This window comes from Acipenser ruthenus, chromosome 1 (genome assembly GCF_902713425.1).
Source record: "Acipenser ruthenus chromosome 1, fAciRut3.2 maternal haplotype, whole genome shotgun sequence".
NCBI classification, from domain to species: domain Eukaryota; kingdom Metazoa; phylum Chordata; class Actinopteri; order Acipenseriformes; family Acipenseridae; genus Acipenser; species Acipenser ruthenus.
The window spans coordinates 20,365,967-20,393,922 of record NC_081189.1 but is presented as its reverse complement, the minus strand read 5'-3'; the positions used below and the strand labels follow the sequence as shown (position 1 = coordinate 20,393,922).

Here is a 27,956-nt window from a genome sequence, read left to right as displayed (position 1 = left end):
GCACTGCACGCAAGCCAGCTATGTCATCCCCTTGCTCCCTACCCGTGACTAACTAGGCTGTAACATTAAATATTGCGATTAAATATTCACAGTGTTTGTTATACATTACATGGTGGAACGCAAGTGTAAATGCAGCGAGTGAGTACACCTCAACAAGGTGTTGCCTGTCGTACCACCTCAATACTATGCATGAATGGTGTAAAGTTAACATGTGGCGGAACGAAGCCTAACCATTTAAAAAAAAATAGTTAGAATAAAAAGGTACAGTATTGTGTCAAAAGTTTATTCTGACTTAATTAAATGGAAAATATCTTTGTACTACAGCTCTAAAATATCTCATACGTTTTGAGCCTCATTCCACTGAGGGCTCTCCCATCTTTAAACATGTTGTATTGATGTTGAGCACACAGAACAATTAAGCAAGTTTATAACTAAGGAAAATTATTATTTATAAACTAACTGTTTGGTTGAAAACTTACCAGTTTATACAATAGGTTTAAATTATTAAACTAAATAGATTTAATATTAAACTACTAATATTTTTGTTTTGAAAAAACAGTCACCTAAAAAACCTGAATGACATGATTTTTTCTATGCAAAAAAAAAAAAAGAAATGTGTGGATTACAATTAAAATATGTAAATTATATCTATTTATATTTTATTTTATTTTAAAGCCTCTGTAGGAAAATATAATACATACAATTACCCATTTATACAGTTGGGTTTTTACTGCAGCAATCTAGGTAAAGTACCTTGCTCAAGGGTACAGCAGTTCTGTCCCCCACCTGGGATTGAACCCACAACCCTCCGGTCAAAAGTCCAGAGCCCTATCCACTACTCCACACTGCTGCCAAGTTGATAAACCATCTATACTTAATAGCAAACGGTAGAAACTGATAAGCAGAGGTTACAAGTTTAATTAACATTGACCAGTTACAGAGTTACAGTTTAATAAAACATCTACTTATTCTAGTTAGACAGTTGTAGATAACTGTCATGAAAATGATTATGACATACTTATACCGATACAGCACCCATAGTTACGTTTCAGATTGTCTGTGTGTGTCATGCAGTGAGTGTAATTATAAGCTGTTGATCCATTCATTCTTTCAAAGAGCACAAAGTGAATCACACCCTTTCACACACACCACTGAACTTTGTTCACAACAATGAACTTCAAGAGCTGTCCTGGTAGCTTGAACAGATAGGAGCATTTTTTTTTTTGGTTTTCATTCCAGCTAACAAAGTGGTGGTTGGTACCTTTAGAACCGGACTTGATTGGTGACTGAAGTGTTGTTTACCTATCACTGCCTTAAAATCACAAACCAGGTGAACCGTGCCTGACTCACATGAGCACAGCTTTAAAAGTCATCAGGTTTCAGTGAGCTCAGTGTGCAGTGACTTCAAGGCTCCTGCAGCTAATACAAGTTTTCCCAAGTCAAGGGAATGAAGATGCGAGGCAAGGTGCTCTTTGTGTTTCTTCTGCAAAGCCTTTTTCTGACAACGGTGTCTCCAGAACCCTCCTCTGAGGAAGACAGCAGCAGTGAGATCCACCACGAAGAGCAACGCAAAAGTAAGGATGGCTTACATTGCATTGTGTTCTTACAATGACTAGAACAGTGACATTTATTTATAATGAACTTCAGACTCACAAATACAGTCTTTATATTGGTTTAACACGTGTTTGTAAGTTTATTATGAAATGTGTGTGTGTGTGTGGCTCTTTGAGCTAATATATATATGAGTGAGAAAACAAACTATTTAGAAAATTGAATTGATATTGACAAGCTATAGTCTGGGCTTTTAAATTTATTTTTTTCTATAAAAAAGTTGTTTTGTATTTTGTAAAGGTTTTTAAAATATTTTTAACCAATACATTTGTGTAATATGTGCTGTTATGTACTGTCAATGAGATGTACTGTCTGAAATGGAAATGACAAGAAGCATGTAAAGCGGTATTGTTTATTATCTATTTTATCTTCAGCCCCAAACCCATGACATCTCAAACAGCATATGAATCAATATCATACATCATCCACTTAACATACTTAAATAAAAGTCTGAGCAGTATTTTTTCTTTCCCCTATTTTCAAATCGTAATTTTGGAAACTACCAGTAAATGTGATACTATAACATAAAACATATTTTTGTTTTAGTCAACTATATATGCATGCTATGGAAGAGCCCTAGGGCCATGTGAGAAAAAAATTAAAACTCAAAATGTCATCCCTTCTTAAAGGCGAAATTTTGCGTTTTTAAAGCCAAAATTTTGACTTTCAAAGACAAAATTTCAACTTTCAAAGCCGAAATTTTGACTTTCAAAGACGAAATTTCAACTTTCAAAGATGAAATTTCAAGTTTTCATTTTTTTCTCGCATGGGCTCTTCCGTAGCCTGCAAAGTAATATCAGCTGCAATGAGCAGTAATCGGACACAGCAGCATGTCATGTTTCAGGAAAAAAATCTTCTTTCAGCATGAAATGAAGATACAATTACGCAGAAGCTGGGAACCAGTAACCAGGAGCAGCACTCAGTCAGGGTCGGTGAAAATGTTTGCGGGCTTGAAGTCTTGTGGCAGGTGGCATTTTATAACTTAACTTGGCTTTTACCAAATACGACTGACGGTGGATGGCGGCGACTTCGGGGTCTATCTTTTTCTACAGCGCTACCATTTTAACTGCATTGGCTAGAACTGTATTAACATTTCAGTGTTCTTTAGAGGGTTTTAATAGCATGTTTAGCATACACTTCAAAGTGCATTAATTATGAAGCTATTATACTGCAGTTTTGTAAATACACATATTTTGTACAAAAGTGTATGATTGTGAGAACTATGGGAATTACATATATAAACAACATGTATTTACCTTGGTCATGCAACCCTATCAATAGAAATGCATATTACATATGCTTTCAAAGGCTATCAAAAGTGTATCTTAATGTGTAACCAGTGTTTTTAACATAATATAACTTTCTAGTTTTCTCCCTATATAAAAAATACATTACATTTTTTTAAATAAATAATTCAGTGCCGCAGGTTTGAGCAATAGCCTACTAACTTGCTGATTCATGTTTATTGGTAACAGGCCCAGTGGTAACAGAGTACGTGCAGATCTCTGCGTTTTGACTGAATGAATCAACTGGAAAATTTCTAGGAATTATTTAATGTAACTTATACCAGATGATAGCTGAATCAGTGCTGGGGAAGTAAAGGGACATGTAGAGATGAGCAAAAGATACTTAAATAAAATTGCTACACAAATATAATATGTACATTTGTATGTGCAATGTGTGTAGTACTGTATAAAGATGATCTCTAATGAATGACTTTTTTCAATAAAAAATGTTTTTGAAGCTGACACCCTGGGATCCTTCAAGAAGCTGCTCGATGAGATTCTGGGATCAATTAGCTACTAAAAACCAAATGAGCAAGATGGGCTGAATTGCCTCCTCTCGTTTGTAAACTTTCTTATGTTCTTATGTTCAGTGATGTGTGAAGTGACTGGGGTCAGGCTGAATGCATAACTGAACAAACATGGAGTGGAGTGCAGCCAAGAGAGAAATGGAGAGAAGAGAAAGAGCTTTATACTTTCATTCGAGAACAAGGACTTCTTTGGTTCTCAGATTTCGTCCTCGCTGAAAAGTTTAAAAAAGATTGTTGGCATCATTCAAATCTGTAAGACACGTGGCTCAATTAAATTAAATTAATTAAATTAAATATAGGATTCTCTTAAAAATGGCTAGAGCTTAGGAATGCCAGTTAGTTCAGCACCAAGCACTGGCACACATTTTTACACTGGTATAAAAGCTAAAAAAAAATAGAGCTACTGTTTACTTGGTAGTATAATTCCAACAATGTTTGCCAACTATTACAGTTCTGCTTTAAAAGCTTTTTGAATATACAAAGTGACAAGCTGTATTTATAGCACTGGCAGGAGATGTAAGTTACTGACTTGACAGGTTGTTGGTGCTGCTTAAGCTCTCAATCCTGCTGCCTGCTCTTAGCTTTCTGTGGTGGAAAAAAATACAGCCACCCTCCACCTGTTATTCAAAAAACCCATAGTGTACAAGTTTAAACATAAAGAGAAGAACGCGTCCCAGACGTCTTTTTGAACGGTGGTGTGATCATCGCACACAAACAATGATTGTGAAGTAACAAGCATAGTGAAGGGGTTCCAGCAGGTTGTACAGGTGTTATGAAAATCCCTCGATGGTAGCTCTTGAAAAGCAAATTCATGTTTAAAGTAGGATACTGTAAAACTATTTCATTCAAGCATATATTAACTATGCAAGGCATGTTTCCGGAGATCCCCTTCTTAAACATCATATCTAGATCAGTTTTAATATACAGTATGAGCTTTGTTTTAAAGCCATGTGCTGAGTTTGTTTTTATTCATGTTTTTTTATTCCAAATAAGCTCTCAGTATGATGACATTAAATAATTTATTCTGTGTTATTTGTCTGACTTCACCAAATAATGAATCATCAAGTTTTTTTGGTTTTTTTTACTGAGAAGGGGTCACCCTGAGTTATAGTTTAATTGGTCAGCTGAGAGAGATTTTGCATCAGCCAAGTGTAAACGTCCAGTAATCGCTCACTGATTGAGGATATTGTTACGATAGTGCTGACATACAGGAAATTATTTCTCAGTGACCACATCCTTCCAGAATGACAGGAGGCAACCATCACAGCAAGTCTAGACCAAACTTTACATTTGTTTAAAAATATATGGCAAATTTACCAATTTAAATAACAATTAATTTTTTTCATTAAGCTCAAACTCATGAAGTCTATATTGATTAAATAAGTACACTGGTACCATATGGCAGGCCATTTTAGCAAGGAAATATGGAAAACCTTTGGAAAATTAGCTTTTTTAGGTTTAAATAGCTTGCAGCTCTAAACTAAACTTCAGATATATTACTAAAATAAATAAATAAATAAATGAACAGCAGTGCTTCCAAATTTAAGTAAAAGACTAACTTGATGGCACTGGTAAGGCCTGTGTAATTGAACTGTTCTTATGATATTAACAGCCCAAATGAAAAATGAATACAGGATATTTTTTAATCTGTGATTTTCATCAGGAAACAACGAAATATTGACTAAGTATTGACTAAATACTTACCTCCCTACAATTAACCTGTTGTGTAAACTATAAAATGCCCTTGATCACAATGAATACTGGTAAGTTAACACAAGAATGTTATGTAGAGAGCCATGAATGACAGCTTCACAAGGACAAAACAATCTCCAGTTTTCAGGCATGCAATTCGCATCATCCAGTTTTTTTGAAAGGGCCAGCTTTGTCAGAACCAGAAAGATCTGATAAAAACAGAAATAAATATTAGACAGTGTTAATGTGCTATTTATATTTTCTTATTCAATGACTGGAAGTAACCTGTCATTCAAATACTGCCACCTTGTCAGAAGAGGAGAACGAAATTCAGGTTTGTTTTTTTTCTAAATGAAATAGTAAGAATATAAGTTATTTGGATCCTGTTTGTTATAATCATTTAGAAATTGTTTTTTAAGAGATGTGTTTTCAAAACCTTACAGGTATTGTTTTAACTGGATGTGATACTGTCTCTTAAAGTTTTTTTTAAAAGAGTATTGAAAGTTTTAGCAAATATACCAACATATACTGCGGTATACTAAATAGAAGTAAATGAAAGTGAAATCATGCTTAAGCACAGACAATCTGCAACCCCCACATATAAAGTACTGTTTGTTAAAACATGGTATAAAACATGGCTAACTATGATAAAGCATGTTACAAGCATGGTAAAAACAAGCATAGAAAACGGCAAAATAGCAGGGCAAATTTCCAAGTACTGTGGGACCAATTTTACATACAGTAGGGTAAGCATTTTTGGCAGAGTGCCGATCTCCTGAACATAAGCGTTGCTTGTTAGTCGGGGCAACTTCTAGTCTTCTTAAATGTATCCACTATCCTTCTCTTCATTTTCCCCTTGGAAGTAACGCTTGCTTCCCAGCCTTAGAAGCCTATTGGTTCAATCTTACTTCCATGAGGGCGGCTCTCCACGAGCCAAGGGAAAGCATGTCATCTTCCAAAAGTCGCAAACACATCATTCCTATTTCAAGTCCCAGGCCTTACTCGTCACATTCATCGTTCCTGTCCCGTGAATTCTGTGACAGGTATAACTATTTTGTTGATTTCATAATCAATCCATATTTTAATTAATTAATCATTTTGCAAGACTTAAAGCAGACTACCTTTATCACGGTGAACTATGAACCAGGCAATATTTATAAGCAGTACACCTTGAACTTGTATTATACTGCAGGTAATAATGTTAGAATTATTAATAATATCTGTGGGAATTTTTACAAGTTTGTGTGTGGGGGGAGATGATATATATATATATATATATATATATATATATATATATATACACACACATCTACAGCGATTATGGCCAAGTTTTCCATCACCCTATAGAATTAACACCCTATAGAATGAAGTCACAAGTACAGTCATGTAATTGCTTACATTTTCAATTACTATTATTACTTTTACATACTAAGAGATAATTGTTAAGAATTACTTCAATGATCAGATTATTGCATTAAAGCTATTCTAATATTTTTTTTTGTAGTAGGTATACAATACACTTCAAAATATAACTACTTCAACTACACTGTGATTGGTATTTTCCAAACTGCGCTACTGTATTTGGTACACAATGTTTTGATTGGTAGGATAACCAAGTTATGGAAACATATTATACATAAACAACATGTGTTTACTATTGCTACATTCCCTTTCATATTGGGCCAGATTCTCAGAGCTCTTCACTCTCAGTAGTTATACTGTCGCACCTTTCTGAAAGGAAAACTACAACTAAATGGAAGCAACTCAAAGTGACTACTTAATTCCCGAAATTCAATTTCTGACTTGTTTATTTCAGGTTTGGTAACATTATAGGATTTTTTTTTCCCACTTTATTAACGATACTGATAATTTGGAGCAAATTAGTTAATGTAGTGTGGCAGAGTAGGGGGTGGAGGGGAAAAGATGTAGTCCAGGAGGGTGCTGCAGGACTACATTCCCCAGAATGCCTTGGGAGTGAGCCAGGACAAGGTTCACCTGGCTCTGATTTTAATGAGGGATTAGCAGGCAGGTATTTAAACAGACCAAAAGGTTTGTTCAGGGTTGTCTGTGTGTGAAGATCAAAGTCCTGTGTGAACCTTAGTATTTGATTACCGTAGAAACTGTGTGTGAAGCAAGTGTTTTTTTTTGGTTTTTTTTTTTTTTGTGTGGCTGGTAAATGGCTTAGCCATCTAGTGGGATAGTTAGAATAAAACTAAAAGATCAGTTTCGCACTCTATGTGGGAGTTAGGTTTTTGTTTGTTTATTTTTTTATCTCGTAAACAATGAAAGTGCTAAAAAGGACCGTTCAATGTCTGGGTCTGCTGAATTTAAAAGGGCAAACAAACCTGAGCTGGGAGGCTGTGTTAAAGTAGTCAGTACCTTTTAGTATTGTTGTTTTGTTTGAGTGTAGGAAACAGCGGCTGTATTTTCTCAAACCATGAATCAGCTCTAATCAAAATGTTTAGATTTAAAAGGCCTTGCTATCTGAACTCTTATTTATTTATTTATTCATTCATTCATTCATTCATTCATTCTTTCAATCATCATTTGGCCAATAAAGGTTTTCCTATGGATGAGGCCAGAGTAAGTAAATACTATAGTGAATATTATGGTGGAATTTTATAAATCATGAATATATTTCATTTAATAAATGACCACTAATACTAAGGTTAATGAGTACTCTAATTAGAGTAAGTCCTCCATCCAACGTACAAAGTGTGGATGAGATAAAACTCACAAATGCTGCTTTATGATGCAGCAAGAGGGGCTGATACTCACCTGAAGCAGCTTCTGATTTGCAAAACATGCAGCCATTTTGAAAGTTAAACATCCAGTTATAAGAAATGAGTCAGTGGAATAGCCAAGGTGTAGAGAAAGTGCTCCTTTCTGATTTATTTGGAGATTACAGTTGGAGCTTCTGTGCTGCAGCCAGTATAATCTTTAGCAGCATTCATCGTGTTACATGACGAGGAGATCGAGGTTAGCAATTAAACAAGACCACACCCTCTGACCTTGATGGATTATGGGAAAAAAAAATGTGGTGAAGACTTTTTTTACTCTTTGACTTGAATAATACCTGCAGTGTATAGGATACAATGAGCACAGTCATAAGGATCATTGACATAGGGATTTGAAGAATGTTTTTTTATTAGAGCCCAACAATGGGGTTTATTCAATTGATCTAAATGGAAGAGGATCTTGAAAAACACACAGCATTTTCATATTTGACATATTGTTACTGATAGAAATAAAAGATTTGCATGAACCTATCCAGCCCTTGTCCTGGAGAGCTCTGGTTTTTGTTTCAACTTAGCGCTCTTACTTGATTTGAACCAATTATTGTCTTAATTAGTGAAGATTAAATGGTGTTCCAGATCTTTAGCCTTTGATGATGTAAAGACTTCTAGAAAGCCTGCAGGATTGGAGGACCAGGATTGGAGACCCCTGTTATAGATGTTTACTGATGTTAGAAGCCATCTGCTTGGTTAACATTATGTGACAACTGATAACCACCCCATTTACTCCAGTCTCAATTAACTCCTACTTATTAATAGGAGAAAATAATGTTACAAAATGTAAACAAATTTAGAGTGCTTAAAATCCCTTAAATTACTAGTTGTTTGGTTCTAGTTTTGAATTAACGGTTGTTATTCTCTTTTGTACCAGTAGGGGTTGATTATGGGTAAGCAGTTTAAATCTTGTTTCGGTACACAGTATATTAGTATAAACTATATTTTAATATAAAATTTATTTTATATGCATGTGCTATGGTGCACTGTACACCATTCAGTGAAGCAAGCAGGCAGAACCACAGGTAACAAGCAAATGCTTTTCAATAGGGCAGTTTTTAGTTGTTTGGCCAATACTGCCAAACAAACACTTTCAAAATGAGCTGTTGAATAAACAAAAGGACAAGCCTTAAAGGATCTATAGTTTTTTTTTTGTTTTTTTTTTTACTTTGCCACTGTTGTCGCAGAAGGTACATCTGAGACTGGGGCAGCTAGGCTCAAACCCGAACTTACACCTCAGAATACGCCTTAAGAGAAGCTCCAACTCTCTTTACACAGTACTGTTACTATCATCATATGTAGTCACTGCCCCTCACTGGTCTTTTTTAACCTGTCTGGTTCACATTCGTTCCAAATATGAAGAGAAGTAAGGAAGGGGCTCTGTCTATGTGGTTGAAAGACAGGAGCTAGGGCTTTCAAACTGGATTTTGTATGAGACAATAATTAAAAATGAAATATGTTTTGGCACATTTTATTGTTAGCTTGGAACATCGCATGTGAAATTACTTCCACGAAGGAGATTCCACGAAGCTGCTGGTGTGGTTAATATCATTCAAAAGAGATCGAAATGACCACAGCTTCACTTCTGTTATAGAATGGACAGATTTGCTCTGTATTTGTGTTCCCATTTCCACGTTCTCATTTCCCAAAACCTTCTGTTTTTACCTTTAGAGCTGTTCAGTGTTTATGTTCTCAGTGGTAAATGAAAAAATGAACCTTCCTCCAGCTAAACAAGTAAACACATTAAGGAAACAGCTACGCACAGTGTGGGTAATGAGTAATATGGCTGATGTAAATAGCAAAGCATGCACCTGCATATTTCTGCAAAGTATTTATTGCATCATCCCTGAAACGATTGATTGTATTTATTTTTTCAAGGTGGATCCCATGGACACTGGAAATACGATGGTAATTATTAAATATTTCTTACAACTTGTCTTATTTTTTTGTTCTTAATAAAAAATATATATATATCCTTATTACACACAGTATCAATGGATAATCTAACAGTTTAGAAAGGATAAACTCACAGCCTGAGATGTATGAGATGATATTAGCATTTTCATGTGTTGACATTATAGTACATTGACAAAGGTATATTCAGACCTTTTAGAACCTTTTGTCCTTAAAGGAGTGTGTAAAGCATTATCCCACTCTGCTTTTGTAGTTTTCTGATCGGACTCCAGTTTAAAAGACTAATCTAGACTTTAGAATCCTCTATCTAGCTGAGATCCATACTGTAGTTAATCCAAAATCTTTCAATTTAAAATCCTTATGCATTAAATTAAGGATCAATTAAGAGTAATTGATTTGTTTCCAAATAATCTCATTTTAAATAATGGTGTCTTTTGTTTTGACCACAGATCAGGACACATGGTCCTTAGACTTTAAAAACTGCAGTGGAAAATCTCAGTCCCCCATCAACATTGACACCAGAGCAGCCATATTCACCCCAGCACTGCCTCCGATTGTTCTGCAAGGATATGATCTGTCAGATGAAGAGAAACTGACTTTGCAAAACAACGGGCACACCTGTAAGTGACCACTGGGGGCATTGTTGTGAAAGATTTGTCACAATTTATCATTAGCCTGGGTCTTTTTCTCGGGACTTGCATTTAAACAGGTAATGACAGCATTGCATGGTTCCAAAGTCCAAGTCAGCCTTTCTGTTGAATGTATCCACTCTACAGCAGTGTATAGGTTGACTGGTACTGCAGTTTCCCAGGTGAAAAATGCTGTGAAGTTTCCTCCACTGTTAAAGCCGCATTTGAATATTCATCTTTCATCTCTGTAGTTAATCCACTGAAGCATAAAAGTTTCAGCGTTTACCTTCTTCTGATGAAAAGTTAGGTTGTTTATCAGTTGAAGGTGAGATGAAAATGAAGTTTCATGTTGGTAACATACATATAGGATTTAGGCAAGGAAATGTAGCTGTTATCAGTTTGCAGTTGAGTATATTTAGTGGGAAATGTCTGTCTGTTTTTAATTCAACATGCATTTAAAGTGTTTGTGTTTGTTATGTTCTAATCTGTTTGACGCATTTTAGTGTAAGAGACTGCGTTGTCAAGATATGATAAACAGATTTCGTTGTACTTAACAGGTGCTAAAATGCTTTTAAAGCATGTTCTCTATTTACTGCTGAATAGATTGCATCTGTTTATTCTTGCCCTGCAAATTGTTATTAACATTGTAAATATCTACAATGGAATAAATATATTTTTAAAAAGGTTATTATTGCTGGTGCAAAATATGATTTTATGAATAAGAAAGTCAGCAGAGCACTTTTTATTTATTATTGGGAAAGACCTGCTTTATGTGGGGTCATTCTGCTGTAGGAGATGCTCACTGAAGGGCAGCAGATATAATAACAGTACTTTCTGTCATCTCTTTAGTGCAGTTGAGTCTGCCTGACACCATGCGCATTGTCAGGGGATTCGACAACGTGTTTGTAGCCGCCCAGCTCCACTTCCACTGGGGCACCGTAAAGGTTCCAGGATCAGAACACACTGTCGATGGGCTCCACTTTCCTGCAGAGGTATGACTCACTTAGTAGCTGATGAATCCAAAAAGTTGTCTCTCAGTGATTCAGCATCAACATCATGGCTTGGTAAGCCATTACATACACTCAGCACTCATACAGACCTGTCAACTCTCCCGTATTCACCGGGAGTCTCCCGTATTTTAGACCCTTCTCCCAGACATCTCCCGGGACAGATTTGCTCCCGTATTCTACTGTTAAACCCCCTTATGTCAGCAAACCTTTAATGTCTACAAAATTCATGGCCGGCGTGTGATTACTGCAATCCCAGTCTGTACATAGCAAGGTTTAGGACCCAGGGGAGTCCTGTGTCAGGCATGCATTCAGTGCGCGAGGCAAGTTCACATACGTAGCCACGCACCTGCACCCTCCCCACCCCCACCCCCACCCCCGCTCTCGATTTTGTATTTTCAAAAGTTGACAGGTATGAGATTTCAGTTTACAAAAGCTCCCGTATTTTGAAACCTCAATGTTGACAGGTATGCGCATACCTTCTGTCCTATGTCAACCTCCACTTCATTTCCAACTGTGTCCGCTGGTCTTAGTTTAAATTAGTGGGTAGCATTGACTTTGCCAACTCCTTTTAAGATAGCAAAACTTCCCCTTCCCGTGCTTCTTTGTTCTAAGCTAAATAAATTCAGTTGATTCAGTTCCATCAGCCTGTCTTCATAACTATGCCTTTAAGCCCTGGGATTAGACTGGCTGCTCTTTTCTGGACTCTCTTCAAGACTGCAATGTCTTTTTTGTACTGTGGGGACCCGAATTGAAGACGTTATTCTAAGTGCAGCCTTCAACGTGTGCTTAAGGCTGCAACTAAAACACACTTACGTCCTGTATTCCAGCTTAACTATGTTTCAGGTTATAGCTTGCTTTAGTTTGCACAATGAGGGTAGTATGGAAAATAATGTTCTGTTTGGGATTTATATTTTATCCTAAATTCATATCACAGGGGAAGCTATCTCATCCAACCTTACTTTAAAATTATTTGTTATTGTAACATGATTTATAAAGTATAATTCGTAAAAAAAAATAAACAAATATAAATATTACTGTGTCAGGGGCTAAGAAAATATATATATACGGTAATGAATATGTGAATATTTATCTGTTTCTCAGCTGGTTTTGTGTGAAAGCACCACAGAGCTTCAGTCTAAATCTGTAAACACATTTACTTTTAATAAACCAGCCTGGAAGAGTACCGACAGCCTCCAGCTATCTTTTTTATGTAAAATCAACTTTTTACATTACATTTGAGTGTACTCATTCGCCCCTATGCATTTGACTATTATTTTGCTTGCAGTTCTTAGAGCGCATTGATTATGTTGAGTTTCATCACACAATTACAGTACAACTTCTGTCTTTTATCATACTCTGCAATATATGACCACTGTATGTGTTTAGCAAACTAAGAGTATTTAGGGCTCTTATTTGTTCTAATAAAAACAATAAAAATATTTATATGTATACAATATCTGTTTGTTGCAGATCCACGTGGTTCACTACAATACTAAATATGACAGTTTGTCAGAAGCAGCTAGCAAAACCGATGGCTTAGCTGTGCTTGGTGCTTTCATAGAGGTAAGTGTTGTTGTTTTTTTCATCAATATTCATATCTCTGCCAAGGCATAGCAGTAATTTACAAGACCCTTTTCTTTGTTGCCCAATATGCATAAAGCATTAGCATACTACAGTAATATAGCACTGCTGTCCTGTGCATATGGTGATGGCCAGAATGTCTGAACAAAGGGATGTAGTTTTATCATCCTATTTCTGAAGTTAAAGGTTTGGGAATAGTACCCAGGTTTTTCAAAGGGATGTAGTTTTATCATCCTATTTCTGAAGTTAAAGGTTTGGGAATAGTACCCAGGTTTTTCAAAGGGATGTAGTTTTATCATCCTATTTCTGAAGTTAAAGGTTTCTGAATAGTGCCCAGGTTTTTCAAAGGGATGTAGTTTTATCATCCTATTTCTGAAGTTAAAGGTTTGGGAATAGTGCCCAGGTTTTTCAAAGGGATGTAGTTTTATCATCCTATTTCTGAAGTTAAAGGTTTGGGAATAGTACCCAGGTTTTTCAAAGGGATGTAGTTTTATCATCCTATTTCTGAAGTTAAAGGTTTGGGAATAGTACCCAGGCTTTTCAAAGGGATGTAGTTTTATCATCCTATTTCTGAAGTTAAAGGTTTGGGAATAGTGCCCAGGTTTTTCAAAGGGATGTAGTTTTATCATCCTATTTCTGAAGTTAAAGGTTTCTGAATAGTGCCCAGGTTTTTCAAAGGGATGTAGTTTTATCATCCTATTTCTGAAGTTAAAGGTTTGGGAATAGTACCCAGGTTTTTCAAAGGGATGTAGTTTTATCATCCTATTTCTGAAGTTAAAGGTTTGGGAATAGTACCCAGGTTTTTCAAAGGGATGTAGTTTTATCATCCTATTTCTGAAGTTAAAGGTTTGGGAATAGTGCCCAGGCTTTTCAAAGGGATGTAGTTTTATCATCCTATTTCTGAAGTTAAAGGTTTGGGAATAGTACCCAGGTTTTTCAAAGGGATGTAGTTTTATCATCCTATTTCTGAAGTTAAAGGTTTGGGAATAGTGCCCAGGCTTTTCAAAGGGATGTAGTTTTATCATCCTATTTCTGAAGTTAAAGGTTTGGGAATAGTGCCCAGGCTTTTCAAAGGGATGTAGTTTTATCATCCTATTTCTGAAGTTAAAGGTTTGGGAATAGTGCCCAGGCTTTTCAAAGGGATGTAGTTTTATCATCCTATTTCTGAAGTTAAAGGTTTGGGAATAGTACCCAGGTTTTTCAAAGGGATGTAGTTTTATCATCCTATTTCTGAAGTTAAAGGTTTGGGAATAGTGCCCAGGCTTTTCAAAGGGATGTAGTTTTATCATCCTATTTCTGAAGTTAAAGGTTTGGGAATAGTGCCCAGGCTTTTCAAAGGGATGTAGTTTTATCATCCTATTTCTGAAGTTAAAGGTTTGGGAATAGTGCCCAGGCTTTTCAAAGGGATGTAGTTTTATCATCCTATTTCTGAAGTTAAAGGTTTCTGAATAGTACCCAGGTTTTTCAAAGGGATGTAGTTTTATCATCCTATTTCTGAAGTTAAAGGTTTGGGAATAGTACCCAGGCTTTTCAAAGGGATGTAGTTTTATCATCCTATTTCTGAAGTTAAAGGTTTGGGAATAGTGCCCAGGCTTTTCAAAGGGATGTAGTTTTATCATCCTATTTCTGAAGTTAAAGGTTTGGGAATAGTGCCCAGGCTTTTCAAAGGGATGTAGTTTTATCATCCTATTTCTGAAGTTAAAGGTTTGGGAATAGTGCCCAGGCTTTTCAAAGGCTCTTAATGGCCGGGTGACTTTGATCGTTACATGTTATCAAGATCAAAAACCTATCCATGACGTTTAGAGGTTACAAGCCTCTGTTGATGTCAGTGCATTACAGTGTGTTTTACTGTCAATTTGTACTTGTTGTAATCAGTTAATAAAGTTTTTTTATCATTTTAACTACAGGAGCCAAGCTTTTGTTTTATCCTGTTGTTTTGATTAGTAAACTGACCTTGCAAGAACGCAACAGGAGTTTCACAAGATATAATAACATCGGGTTTATGACATTTTAGAGTCACCACACCTTCACATTCACAGAAGGAAATTTGCACATGCCTGTGTGTCTATAAATAGGAAATATACACAGCCTTATCATTTATTTATTTATTTATTGTGAAATATAGGAGGCTGTGTGGTCCAGTGGTTAAAGAAAAGGGTTAATAACCGGTTCAAATCCCACCTCAGCCACTGACTCATTGTGTGACCCTGAGCAAGTCACTTAACCTCCTTGTGCTCTGTCTTTCGGGTGAGACGTAATTGTAAGTGACTCTGCAGCTGATGCATAGTTCACACACCCTAGTCTCTGTAAGTCGCCTTGGATAAAGGCGTCTGCTAAATAAACGAATAATAATTTTAAAAAGCCTTTAAGTTCAATTACAAAGCCATAAAAGAATAAACTGTTTCTGTAAAAAATAACTATAAAGTTGTTTTTTTTCTTCAAATTTAAAATAACAGTTTTTAAATAATGCTTCTTTAATATAGATTGGTCCACAAGAAAATGCCAACTATGATAACATCCTTTCATCTTTGACTGATGTCAGTATTGAAGGTAAGTTCTTCTTCTTCTTCTTCTTCTTCTTCTTCTTCTTCTTCTTCTTCGCTTCATTTTTTGGTTTCACAGATCTAGCATTATATAAGGCTTGTAGTAAAGTGCTATAGATCTGTGAAACCAAAAAGGAAGTTTTTAACCATAGCCATACTGTAGAGGTCAATCCAAAGAGAGGACAGGGACAACATTTGAAAACAGTAATTAGTCCTGGCAATTACATATATTTTATAACCCACCGATATGAAAAAAGAATAACGCATGAGTGTCATTGTTTTTCATGAAATATCATCTATTCATATTTGTTGATTGCATATAAGCGAAACAAAGTATAAGACGGCTGTATATTTTCTGTAATGTATTCCAGGACTATGTTTCATTATAAATCTGTGATTTTGTAGTGAAGAAATTAAGCTGACAAATGGTTTTTGATTCAAAAACACTTTTATGTACAAGAAAGGTATACCTCCAATACAATCATATAAGTGCAAGATTTAAACTGACTTTGGACAAGGCTTCGGTACAGCTCAGTGCATATGTTTGTATTAGAAAGCACGGATATCCATGGAGTCAATTCGAAAGAGATGAAAAGACTGAAGAAACTTTACAATGTTAGGCATTTATACCTTTGTAAACACTTGTTGACCACTCCCATTTGTCTTACTTCTGTCCAATGATAGGGGTTACCAATCTATCATTGCACATTCCTGCTGCGGGGGAAAAGTGGGGGTTGAATACCACATTGTACCTAGCAGGGTGCATCCCTCTTGTCTTTCAGTTCCCTTCCCCCCATCTCACACTATCACTGCTAATATCCTGCCTGTTGGTGTTTAGCTCCAACACTTATCTGTGACTTCCAGTCGTGTTAGGCTATGCCAAACAAATAGTAGCTGGTTTTGCCAACTGGAAATGAAAGAATGCGAAACTTACACAATACTCATGCAGAAAGCCATCACTACAATTTGGATAATGAATGCATTTATTGAAGCAAGCGGTAGTTTCCCCATTTAGTTTAGCAGCACTTCAACTGAAACCTCCTTGGGGCCTTTCCTGATCATCTAATTGTAAGACAGTAAAAGGCGATTCCTTTTCATCTTTCCCTGCTGAGCTGGCGCACGTAGGCTATACATTTTCATGTTCTCTCATGCCTGGAGGGTGTGAGTGCAGATGACCTAACAAATCATGCACTATGCTTCCGTTTTGTAAGGATACTAAAAAGAGAGTAACTAAGTCAATGGGCAGCAGTGTGGAGTAATGGTTAGGGCTCTGGACTCTTGACCGGAGGGTTGTGGGTTCAATCCCAGGTGGGGGATACACTGCTGCTGTATCCTTGAGCAAGGTACTTTACCTAGATTGCTCCAGTAAAAACCCAACTGTATAATGGGTAATTGTATGTAAAAATAATGTGTAAAATAAATTAATAATAATGTAATTGTATGTAAAAATAATGTGTAAAATAAATTAATAATAATGTAATTGTATGTAAAAATAATGTGATATCCTGGATAAGGGCGTCTGCTAAGAAATAAATAATAAAAAAAACACAGACTTGCTGTTTATTGTTTTAGGTAATGGATTGTTATTGTTATGTTGGCTATTCTGCTATGTCGATTTTTATATTGTTACACTAATATGAAACAACTTTTCAATGCTAAGATTGTAGCAAAAAAATATGCTTATTTTGATGCAATCGGTAACTCTTGTGTTTACATCACTTGACTACACAAGACACAATATTCACCAAGATGTGCCACTTCCTGTTCTCTGATGAGGCTGCTTAATAAATGAAAACATAAATTCTGCTGGGGTACAGAACGTAGAATATAATGTTTTCTCCAACTGCTTATGAGTCTATTCTTTTTCAGAATCGGATACAGAGATTCCTGGCTTTAATGTTAGGTTTCTGTTGCCACCCAATCTGGACCACTTTTACCGCTACAATGGGTCGCTCACCACTCCTCCGTGTTTTCAGACTGTTAATTGGACTATTTTTAATGAAACCGTCAAAGTTTCAAGAAAACAGGTTAGTAAGCACTAATCCAGTTCTCTCACCCCACTTGAAACTCTTGCTTTGCCCAATAGTTCTGAACTTTGTCATACTGAAGATGAAGGTGTTTTAATAACAGTTTTGTTTTCTTAAACTAATTGTTTCCCATGACAGACATACAAGTGAGTAATACAACTGATGAACTTCCGTGTTACGAAACAAAGTGCTAATGCATTAAAGAGATTAACCTACTGCAGTGCAATACAAATACCATACAGTATTAGTGTGTAAAAAAAAAACTGTACTGTTCCGGTGAAACCAGTGTCCTTGTGTAAATCACAAACTTCCAGACAGTCTGGTACAATGTGACAGTCTCTATTTGAGAGCCCAGGGCTGAAGGGCTGGGGGTATGCAGGTCAGGATTGAGGTGCACTCTCAGAGCTGCAAGAGCAACACAAACACAACTTTTATTGTACTTGCTGAAGACTAAAGGCATGAGTACATTATCAAAACCTTCATTTCTATACCAATTGCCCTTAATACTGAGTTACTGTACATTTGTAGGGTTGTGGTTTTATTTTATTTATTGTTATACCAATTATCCTAAACCTTGTATTACACTGTGTAACAATTTTTTTTTTTTTTTTTTGGTTCCTGGGTAGTAAGTGTTATTTCCTAATTGCTTATGCCTCAAAATTATAGAAAATGGCTATTATTCCCCACAGACTTTGCTTTTGTGACCAGGACAGTGATATTTTGAAATTTACCTATTTTCCAGAACATTCCAGATAGATTCAGTGCTGAGTAAACTTGGAGTAACTTCTAGAACTTTCTAGAACTTTCCAGTAATATAAATAGTAGTATAAATACAGGGACCTTAAGCCCACTAGTTCAGTTTAGCAGTTCCAGCTGCCTAAGTGGATACATATCTGCATTTTTCTGAGATGGCATCAAGGTCATAGGAGACTTCAAAATGATGGCATTCCTGATGGGTCTCCAAGGCGGTTTTACCAAGTTTCCCTGCTATCTTTGCCTTTGGGACAGCAGGGACACCAAGGCGCAATGGACCCCCGGAAGGTGCTGATGCCACCACTGCACATCAAATTGGGCCTTATGAAACAATTTGTCAGAGCTCTAGATTAGGAGTCGGTAGCCTTCAAGTACCTTCAAGACTTCTTCCCTAAGCTGTCTGAGGCAAAGGTCAAAGCCGGTGTCTTCGTCGGGCCACAGATAAAGAAGATCCTGGAGTGCAATGAATTCCCCAAGAAGCTCACTAGTAAGGAGAAAGCGGCTTGGAACAGCTTTGTCGCAGTGGTTCGGGGCTTCCTGGGCAATCACAAGGCCGAAAACTATGTGGAGCTGGTTGAGACTCTGGTGAAGAACTACGGCATAATGGGCTGTAGGATGTCCCTCAAAGTCCATATCCTTGATGCTCATCTTGATAAATTCAAGGAGAACATGGGAGCGTACTCGGAGGAGCAAGGCGAGCGCTTCCACCAGGATATACTGGACTTTGAACGCCGCTACCAAGGACAGTATAACGAGAACATGATGGGAGACTACATTTGGGGGCTGATTCGTGAAAGTGATTTACAGTATAATCGTAAATCTCGAAAAACTACTCACTTCTAAATCTTTTGTAGTCATTTTTGTATTACTTTAGTATAAATACATGTTAATTTGGATTCATATGTTGTTTTTTCTGACTTTATGTGAACGAAAAAACACAAATTCGCCCGTTTTCTCGTTGGAAATAGGTACATTTCAAAATATCACTGTCCTGGTCACAAAAGCAAAGTTTGTGGGGAATAATAGCCATGTTCTATACTTTTGAGGCATAAGCAATTAGGAAATAACACTTACTACTCAGGAACAAAAATTGTGTTACATAGTGTTATTAATTATTAATTATTGAACATGAATTGTTAAATATCAATGACAAGAACAAGGGTATATGTTAATAATCAAATTATATTTATTAAACAACAATAATATCCATGGTTATTGATAGTACTGAACAAAACAGTTATTTGCAAATATCTCTTTAGACAAGAAATATTAGTCACTAGCTTACAATTTAGATAATTGATCAATATTACCTAAACTGGGAGACCCCTCACTGGCAAAACCTTAGCGATATGAAGGTCTGGGGAAGTCAGTTGTCTCTCACAAATCTCTTGATTTATATGTGTATCCCAACAAGCAGGTGTATGCAATAGAGCTCTGTAGCATTACATCACTTCTGTTGCTATGCAAACTTACAGTTTCGTAAGTCTAGTTTTAATTATAAAACGACTGATTTGTGCCAGTATGATACCATTCTCTTCCGTCTCAGGGGCCCACATTCACTCATGGAGTAATACCTACAGGACGGTATGGGCAATCTTATCTTACAGATACATCGATGCCTACACAGACCCTACTTTGTGTCTCTTATCTCTTGCTCAGCTGGCATACATCATCCTTGGCTCTGTGCTTGCCATTGTTTAGCAAAAGTTTATGGAAAAACACTTGCTTACACAGTTTGTATATGATTACATTAATATTATATCAATATTTAAAAAATAAGATTCTTATCAATGATCGCAATTGACTTTGCTTTTGGTGACGTGCTCGTCTTTGCTTAATGTAGCACCTGCAATGTTCTGTTTTCTCTCTCCAGCTTTCAGAACTTGAGGACACACTGAAAGCCGGACATGACACAGTACTATCCAAGAACTTCAGAGCCTCCCAGTTACTGTATGGGAGGAGAGTTCTGTCTTCCTTTGAGGCACTCAGCAGTCCTGGAGGGGTGAGCAGTGGGGGTAAGGGACATCAATACCTTTAATATATATATATATATTAGCTCAAAGAGCCAGCTGCCAACGTTTCGATATGTTGTACATATCTTTCTCAAATTTGAATGTAAACGATAACAAGTAGTTGTCATGCCGTCAAAAACCTATAAATACCTCCAATGTTTTGATTCAAACACAGGCTCCCTTGAGAAAGATATGTACAACATATCGAAACGATGGGCAGCTGGCTCTTTGAGCTAAAATATATTATTGTGTTTTATACATAATATCAACCTATATATATATATATATATATATATATATATATATATATATATATATATATATATATATATATATATATATATATATATATATATATATATATATATGTTTTTTAGCTCACAGCAGTAAGATGTTCTTCTAAATATCATAGGTATGGACCCAACTTACAGGCAGGTTTCCACCATTTACTGTGATATACTGTATGTTAAAACACAGACGTGTTATGGTAAAGCATGGTAAAAACTATGGTTTGCCAAAGTAATGCAAATATAGTATGTGCTGTAGTAAGCATGAGGGAAATTACTATATTACCAACAATTTAAAAAATCACCTGGTTAAGTTGTTTTTACACAACTATACAGTTTAATTTGACAGCAGTTATGCTATCAGTAGATTGCAGAAAAATCCAGAAACCATGAAAATGTAAAGCACATAAAGTCAGAACAAAGGACTCTTCTGATTCTGATGGGTCTAGAACAGATCCCCGGTAAATCTCGAAGGGAAAGTGTGGTTAATATCAGTTCAATTCAGCTTGAAGTGCAAGGACATGAAGTGGCTCAGCAGGTTCGCTTTGTTAATAAAGGTGGAAGCTGGCCGATGTTTCTTATGGTTTCAAGTGCCCAATGGTGGGGGAGTTTCTAAGAAACTGAAACACCACACCTAGTTGTTCACACCTATTCATACAACCACTCAGTAAATACAGCTAAGAGGTTTTTGAACCTTGGTGTGCTGGTACAACTACACACCATAAGGGTACATTAAATATGTATTCGATAAATGTGTCATACAGTACACGCCAATCCTGCTGCTTTGTCCAATAGATTATTGCTCTTTAGTCATACACATACAAGAGCCAGGTGGTCTACGACCAACTGAAAATATGAAAGGAGAATGGCAAAGGCAGATTACTATCAGACAGAGTGGTGGCAACACCCTGAGAGTTTCTCCTTGGACCCCCAGCCCTTCAGTCATAGGTGAAGGGCTGGCTAACCTCATGACACTTATGACGTGAGTAAGGTTTGGAAGGGTCTGAGACCCTTTGTCCCATATTTGAAAGGTTGACACACTTGTGTGTTTGTCTATGAGAGATGGCAATCATTCAGAAAGTTTAACTTTTAAACTGTACAGAACAGCCTCCTGCCTGCATAGAACTAGTTGGTCCTTGTCACTCATAAAAAAATCTGCTATTTTGCAGTGTAAAGTCAAAAAAGTATTTTGCAGTGTAGTCAAAAACAGACTAACAAAGACAATCTTCCTTATAGCAACAGTTCATGCCTGGTCATGCTCTAAAACTCATATGACAAGCATTGCTTAGGTAAAATAATAAGTTTACAAAGCTTGTGTTGAAAGTTATTTTGCTCACTGTGCCAACAGTGTCTGTCATCATCATATCGCTTGATCAGCATTAGCCCCTATATTTCTAAAATGTAGTCGTTGTACGTCGTTTAACAAGTTTCTTTAAGGTCTTTAACAATCATTAACAAAGCTGGTTTAAAACACTCATAGAGTTTGCCTTGGAAGTGAACTTAGATGAAAACATGATGGCTTCTATTAAAAAGCCAACAGGTTGCTTGACTTACACCAGCTGTTCACCTGACTGATTTGTCACAGTATAATTTGGTAAAATAACGGGTTAGTTGTGGCTTTTGTGGTGGAAACAAATCATTATATTGCAATTACAAAAGAAAAAATACAAATGGTTTTAAAAATTGACTGATGGGCATTATTCCACATCACAAAACCGCCACACCAATTTTGCAAAACTGAAGAGCGAGCCTTTTCCTTGCCTCATCGGCGCCACGTGCTTTCCTTAGTTTCTTATAGTGTTGTACATCTCTACCTTTGCTGTATCATGTATATTGTATGTACTGTAGTTCTTTGCCATCTATGTGAGCAGTTGTACACAACATTGGTTATGCCTTCCAGCTACTGTATGCTTGGGAACATGCTCCTTACAAACTTTGTGTCTCCACACAGGTACTGAAGACACTTCAAGTGGAAAATCCTCAAAGCGAGGTAAGCAGAAGAAAAAATACACTTACTTTGGACAATGACAACATAATAAACAGATTAAAGATTTAACCCTGTGTCTTTTTAACCATTGTAATAGTACCAGCTCTAAATGCAGTCATATGTTTAAACCAATTTCAGGTCTTTTTTTTTTTAAGTCTTTATATTAACAATATTTTGTGTTGATTAAATTTGTGAGAATAAAAAGTATCATTTAAAACCCCTTTGATTTTAAAATTAAAATAAGTGATAACTGGTTGTTGTAACCTCATACTTTCTCAGGTGCCAGACTGGGATCAGGTGAAGATTCATCTGAAAAAGACTTGACAGATAAAGATGAGGAAGGTTAGCAGAATGAATGAATGCAACAATTGAAACAGCTATTATTAAAAGTGATAAGCAGTTTTCATTTACAGTATATTCACACTTTACCTTTAAATGCTGTGAAACCAAAAAGCCTATACCACTTCCAGCTTGTCACCCACTAGTTATCTAAACTACTTCACTGATGAGAACGTTATTCATGTACTGCTGTTTCATGTAGTCAAAACGAATATACAGTTGCTGTATTTAAAGTGTTAAAAACATATAGCTTGTTCACATGTTCAATAACTATGAACTATCATTATATTATTATTATTTGTTTATTTAGCAGACACCTTTATCCAAGGCGACTTACAGAGACTAGGGTGTGTGAACTATGCATCAGCTGCAGAGTCACTTACAACTACGTCTCACCCGAAAGACAGAGCACAAGGAGGTTAAGTGACTTGCTCAGGGTCACACAATGAGTCAGTGGCTGAGGTGGGATTTGAACCGGGGACCTCCTGGTTACAAGCCCCTTTTCTTTAACCACTGGACCACACAGCCTCCTCTATAATCAGATACATTCCGATATATTTCTTCAAAAACAAGAATTGAGAGATATAAATAGTGTATTTTACACCTAGTGCTTCAACCTTGGCTGATGAAAGTAAATCTTTTTTAAGCAATGCCTAGTCTAACCTTCCCTGTGCTTTCAACTACACTAAAGGTAAGTGATCTATATCTGGCTCCTCAGAAAAACTATGGCACACCTATTACCAAGCTGCGGTCCATGAGAGATAGAGCCATCTGTAGTGCAGCTCCTTACCTCTGAAATGCACTACCCAGCTCCATAAGAGACTCAGACTGGGGAGATTTTTAAAACTCGCCTCAAAACACATCTTTTTAAACTAGCTTTTAAGTATCTGTGTTAATGCTGTCTCTTACTTTGTTGAATGTATTTTTTATTGTTTTTTATTACTGTATTTTATTTTGCCCTGTCGTTTGTTATCTTGTCTTCTATCAACTATGTTAAGTGCTTTGGGATTGGAAAAGGTGCTTTATAAATAAAAATGTATTATTAACTGTAAATATCAAATCCAGTACTGGAAAGGTCCAGTCACACTTTCCATATAGAGGTATATATTTATTACGTATTGAGTTTAAGTACTAATTCTAAAAGTAACAATTAAAACAGTTTATTTTAGTATAATTAGCATGCTGTATTTACTCTACCAGTGTCCCAGAGTCAAAGAAACAAACTAAAATCCTTGAGTAATTGTATTTTGTTCCTTTTCTCTTTTCCAGATGCAAAGTTTGCCTTGGGCCTAGGTAACTATCTTTGTACTGCATTACTTGGGTGAAAGAAAGGGGGACATGGGGTTCAACACATCCCAGTAATCTTTGAAGACCCCACAGCAAAACACAGAACACAGTCATCCAATAAGGGACTTTTTTAATGTTCAAACAGTGATCTTAATATTGCCATGCTTCTGGTACCATTCTGAATGGCTGCTAACTGAGTATTTCTGACTAACTACATCTACTGCTAAATAAACAAATCATATACTCACTCTGCAGTCCAGAAACTGGATGAAACCTGATAAGGAGCTCCTTCCTGAAGTCATGAGAAACTGAAAATATTATCAATAACAACAGGGGGAAAAAAACCTGCAAAGTCATGATTACATTTACTGCCCCATCATAAAGTAGACTACATTCATTATTAGTAGTTAATAATTGACAGATGAAAGGATAAAATGTATTTTCTGCTTTAATAAAACAATTACCCTTTTTAATTGATTATAAATACTTCGCTCAGATGTGATAATGCATTTCACAGCGATCATACAATTGTTTAATCATGTTTATTTCCTTTTTTGCAGGCGAGATATTAGCTATTGTCTTCGGGGTTCTTTTTATAGTGACATTATTATCTTTTATGATGTACATGGTTCAACAGCGAAAGAAAAACTCAAGGTAATTTGATTTCTGAAATACAGTACAAGTGCAGGTTTGTCTATATGTCTTGGCCATTTGTTTGCTAATTATCAGTCTGGCCACTACAGAAATGTGATACCTTAATTCCTAAATACCTTTGTAAAAAGCTAATGGAATGCACTTTAAGGTTTCCAATGCCCCAACATTGGGATTTAAAAAGGAATAAAAATCAATCAGTCACAATACCTCTTTTATGGCGAATCTCAGCTTAACCCTAAAATCACCATCAAAATATTATCTGTACATAATGCAGGTGGTGATGATCTGTCAGCTGTATATGCTGTGCTGCTATTGTACTAGCTAGTTAGATGCCAGATCAAATACGTTTAAGACAAATTATTTTGCACATTTAAATTTCAAATCACTCTTTTTCTGTTTCTACAGATTGAGAAAGGATACCAGGCAGAATGTTATCTACACACCTGCATCCAAGGAAGGGGTATAACCTGAAGGAACCCAGTTTAATATTCAATTCATGTATTTTGTGATAAATGTACAGTAGATAAAGTATGTGCCTGTAACGATAATGCATTCAGTTTTACATTCAGAAAATCCACAAATGAGGTCTAAAAGATAGTCCAAAATGTAACAACACTTTTCCCCATATAAACGTTAATTCAAAATCCACATCCTAGACAAAAGAAAAATAAACAGGGGAGTAAAACGTCAGTCAGTAGTTTAGGAGCCGATGACTTTTTTTCAACTACAGATCAATCAAGCAAAACTAGTTTCAGCTTGTGGTCATCTCTAATTCTTCCACACAGCAAACAAACCCCCCTTTGTGGAATCTTTGAATGATACTTAATTCTGATACTGAAGGAATGTACCATTTATATACTGCAGATTGCAATACCACTGAGAGAGATGATTGCAGATTTTGTTTTGTAGTTTAATTCATACAATATATTTTATTTATATGTATTTTTTACTGTACCATAATACTATATTTGTGAATGGTGTCAGTCACATAATGTAATGACTTTGTATCTTTCGGATGTATAAAAACACTGATAATGTGTAATACTGTGAAATGTGTGTGTCCTGTTTAGTGATGTAGTTGAGACCTAATTTAATAGGCAAGCTAAGTCACATGACTCACAACTGTCTGATTCAGTCAGTCGTCCTCATGACGCAATGAAAAGAGCATTAGGAACTTCTTCTATTACAGACTACTTCATTAAGAAGGCTACAAATGCAAGTGAAGACGACAGCAGCAGTGCATCGACTTTGACTGTGGACACAAACACAAACAAAGCTACTTAATCACTGACACGTAAAGCATTCTGACAAGCGAAAGAAAGACACTTTGTGGAAATACTCATAAAAATTAGATAGCATTACCTATTATATGTATTACTAGAAGTTCAGTATACAAATAAAATGTGAATTTGTATAATAATTCTTGTTTAAGAAAATCAATGTTTTGGGGGGCTCCCGAGTGGCGCATCTGGTAAAGGAGCTCCGTGTGGAGTGCAGGATGCGCCCTATAGTCTGGATGTTGCCGTAGTCCAGGCTATTCTATTGCTGACCGTAGACGGGAGCTCCCAGGGGGTGGCGCACAATTGACCAAGCACTGCCCGGGGAGGGAGGGTTAGGTCAGCCAGGGTGTCCTCGGCTCACCGTGCACCAGCGACCCCTGTAGTCTGGCCGGGCGCCTGCAGGATTGCCTGTAAGATACCCAGAGCTGCGTTGTCCTCCGACGCTGTAGCTCTGAGGTGGCTGCATGGTGAGTCTACAATGTGAAAAAAAGCAGCTGGCTGACGGCACATGCTTCGGAGGACAGCGTGTGTTTGTCTGCCGCTCCCGAGTCAGCATGGGGGTGTAGGCGTGAGCTGAGCCTAAAAAGAATTGGATATGCCTAATTGGGAGAAAATAATAAAAAAATGGGCTATTACTAAATTTAAAGGACTATACCACTGGTCCTGTTTACTTATTTGGCAACTCCATGACACAATAGGTTCTATATTAATTATCTAAACAGTGCCAGACTCAAACACAGCCATCCATTAACTTTGTTAATCCTGCTGGTGTTTTCCCCCAGACAAGAGGTCTGTCACGAAGAGGTCTGTCACGAACCGTGACCTAGATGAAGAAATAAGTATGAACGGCTCTTTTCGATGTCATAATGTTTGGACCTCCGACCTTACTGTCTTTGAACTAGAACATCTGTTCGGAGAGGAAAGGACAGATTGCAGGTGGCAAGTGATGAAAAAATAGAACATATTTCAAAGCTAGAACTTTCTATGGAAAGAGGGAGAGAAGGAATGTGGTCAGAACAAGTTATGTAGAGTGCACCAGACCACATCCCATGTTAGCTCAAGTTCATTTACACATTTTGAATCAGCAATTTGAAAGAAGTGAGTGCACCAACAACGGTCCATATTAAGCAGAGCACATTAAAATTGGTTCAATATCAGAATTTGAGTCAGCATTTAGAAAGAGGAACTTAGACATGAATATAAGCAGGGATTAAATGATAGCAAAACAGATTCTAAAAGTAACCATTAAAACAGTTTATTTTAGTATAATTCGCATGCTGTATTTACTCTACCAGTGTCCCAGAGTCAAAGAAACAAACTAAAAACCTTGAGTAATTGTATTTTGTTCCTTTTCTCTTTTCCAGATGCAAAGTTTGCCTTGGGCCTAGGTAACTATCTTTGTACTGCATTACTTGGGTGAAAGAAAGGGGGACATGGGGTTCAACACATCCCAGTAATCTTTGGAGACCCCACAGCAAAACACAGAACACAGTCATCCAATACGGGACTTTTTTAATGTTCAAACACTGATCTTAATATTGCCATGCTTCTGGTACCATTCTGAATGGCTGCTAACTGAGTATTTCTGACTAACTACATCTACTGCAAAATAAACAAATCATATACTCACTCTGCAGTCCAGAAACTGGGTGAAACCTGATAAGGAGCTCCTTCCTGAAGTCATGAGAAACTGAAGGAGAATAATAATAATTATGGGAGAATAATAATAAAGCTTTTTTTTTACTTGA

At 36.6% G+C, this 27,956-nt stretch overlaps 1 protein-coding gene across 3 annotated transcripts; it reads left to right on the top strand.

Annotated features, from left to right (window-relative positions):
- Positions 1–1,127: 1,127 nt before the first annotated feature.
- LOC117973173 (carbonic anhydrase 9-like) lies at positions 1,128–27,956 on the top strand. Of its 3 annotated transcripts, XR_009324639.1 has the most exons (14): positions 1,130–1,574; positions 9,784–9,813; positions 10,269–10,439; positions 11,298–11,440; positions 12,929–13,021; positions 15,523–15,589; positions 17,452–17,609; positions 20,236–20,377; positions 22,613–22,651; positions 22,928–22,990; positions 24,257–24,280; positions 24,835–24,928; positions 25,334–27,144; positions 27,573–27,956. XR_009324639.1 is itself a non-coding variant. In XM_059020769.1 (13 exons), exons 1-13 carry the CDS (start codon positions 1,448–1,450, stop codon positions 25,392–25,394), a joined length of 1,203 nt encoding a protein of 400 aa, XP_058876752.1. In that variant the 5' UTR covers positions 1,128–1,447; the 3' UTR covers positions 25,395–27,956. The 3 variants fall into 3 exon arrangements, 2 of the variants coding, with proteins under 2 accessions (XP_058876752.1, XP_058876748.1); XM_059020769.1 differs by having other exon boundaries at positions 1,128–1,574; positions 22,928–22,984; positions 24,260–24,280; positions 25,334–27,956; XM_059020765.1 differs by having other exon boundaries at positions 25,334–27,956.

What these genes read in the sequence shown, in the direction of transcription:
- LOC117973173 (XM_059020765.1), top strand. Translation starts at nt 1,448, where the DNA reads ATGAAGATGCGAGGCAAGGTGCTCTTTGTGTTTCTTCTGCAAAGCCTT. An exon ending in GCAAAACAACGGGCACACCT is followed by an intron (nt 10,440 to 11,297) that starts GTAAGTGACCAC and finishes TCATCTCTTTAG; the next exon opens with TGCAGTTGAGTCTGCCTGAC. An exon ending in AAAGTTTGCCTTGGGCCTAG is followed by an intron (nt 24,281 to 24,834) that starts GTAACTATCTTT and finishes CCTTTTTTGCAG; the next exon opens with GCGAGATATTAGCTATTGTC.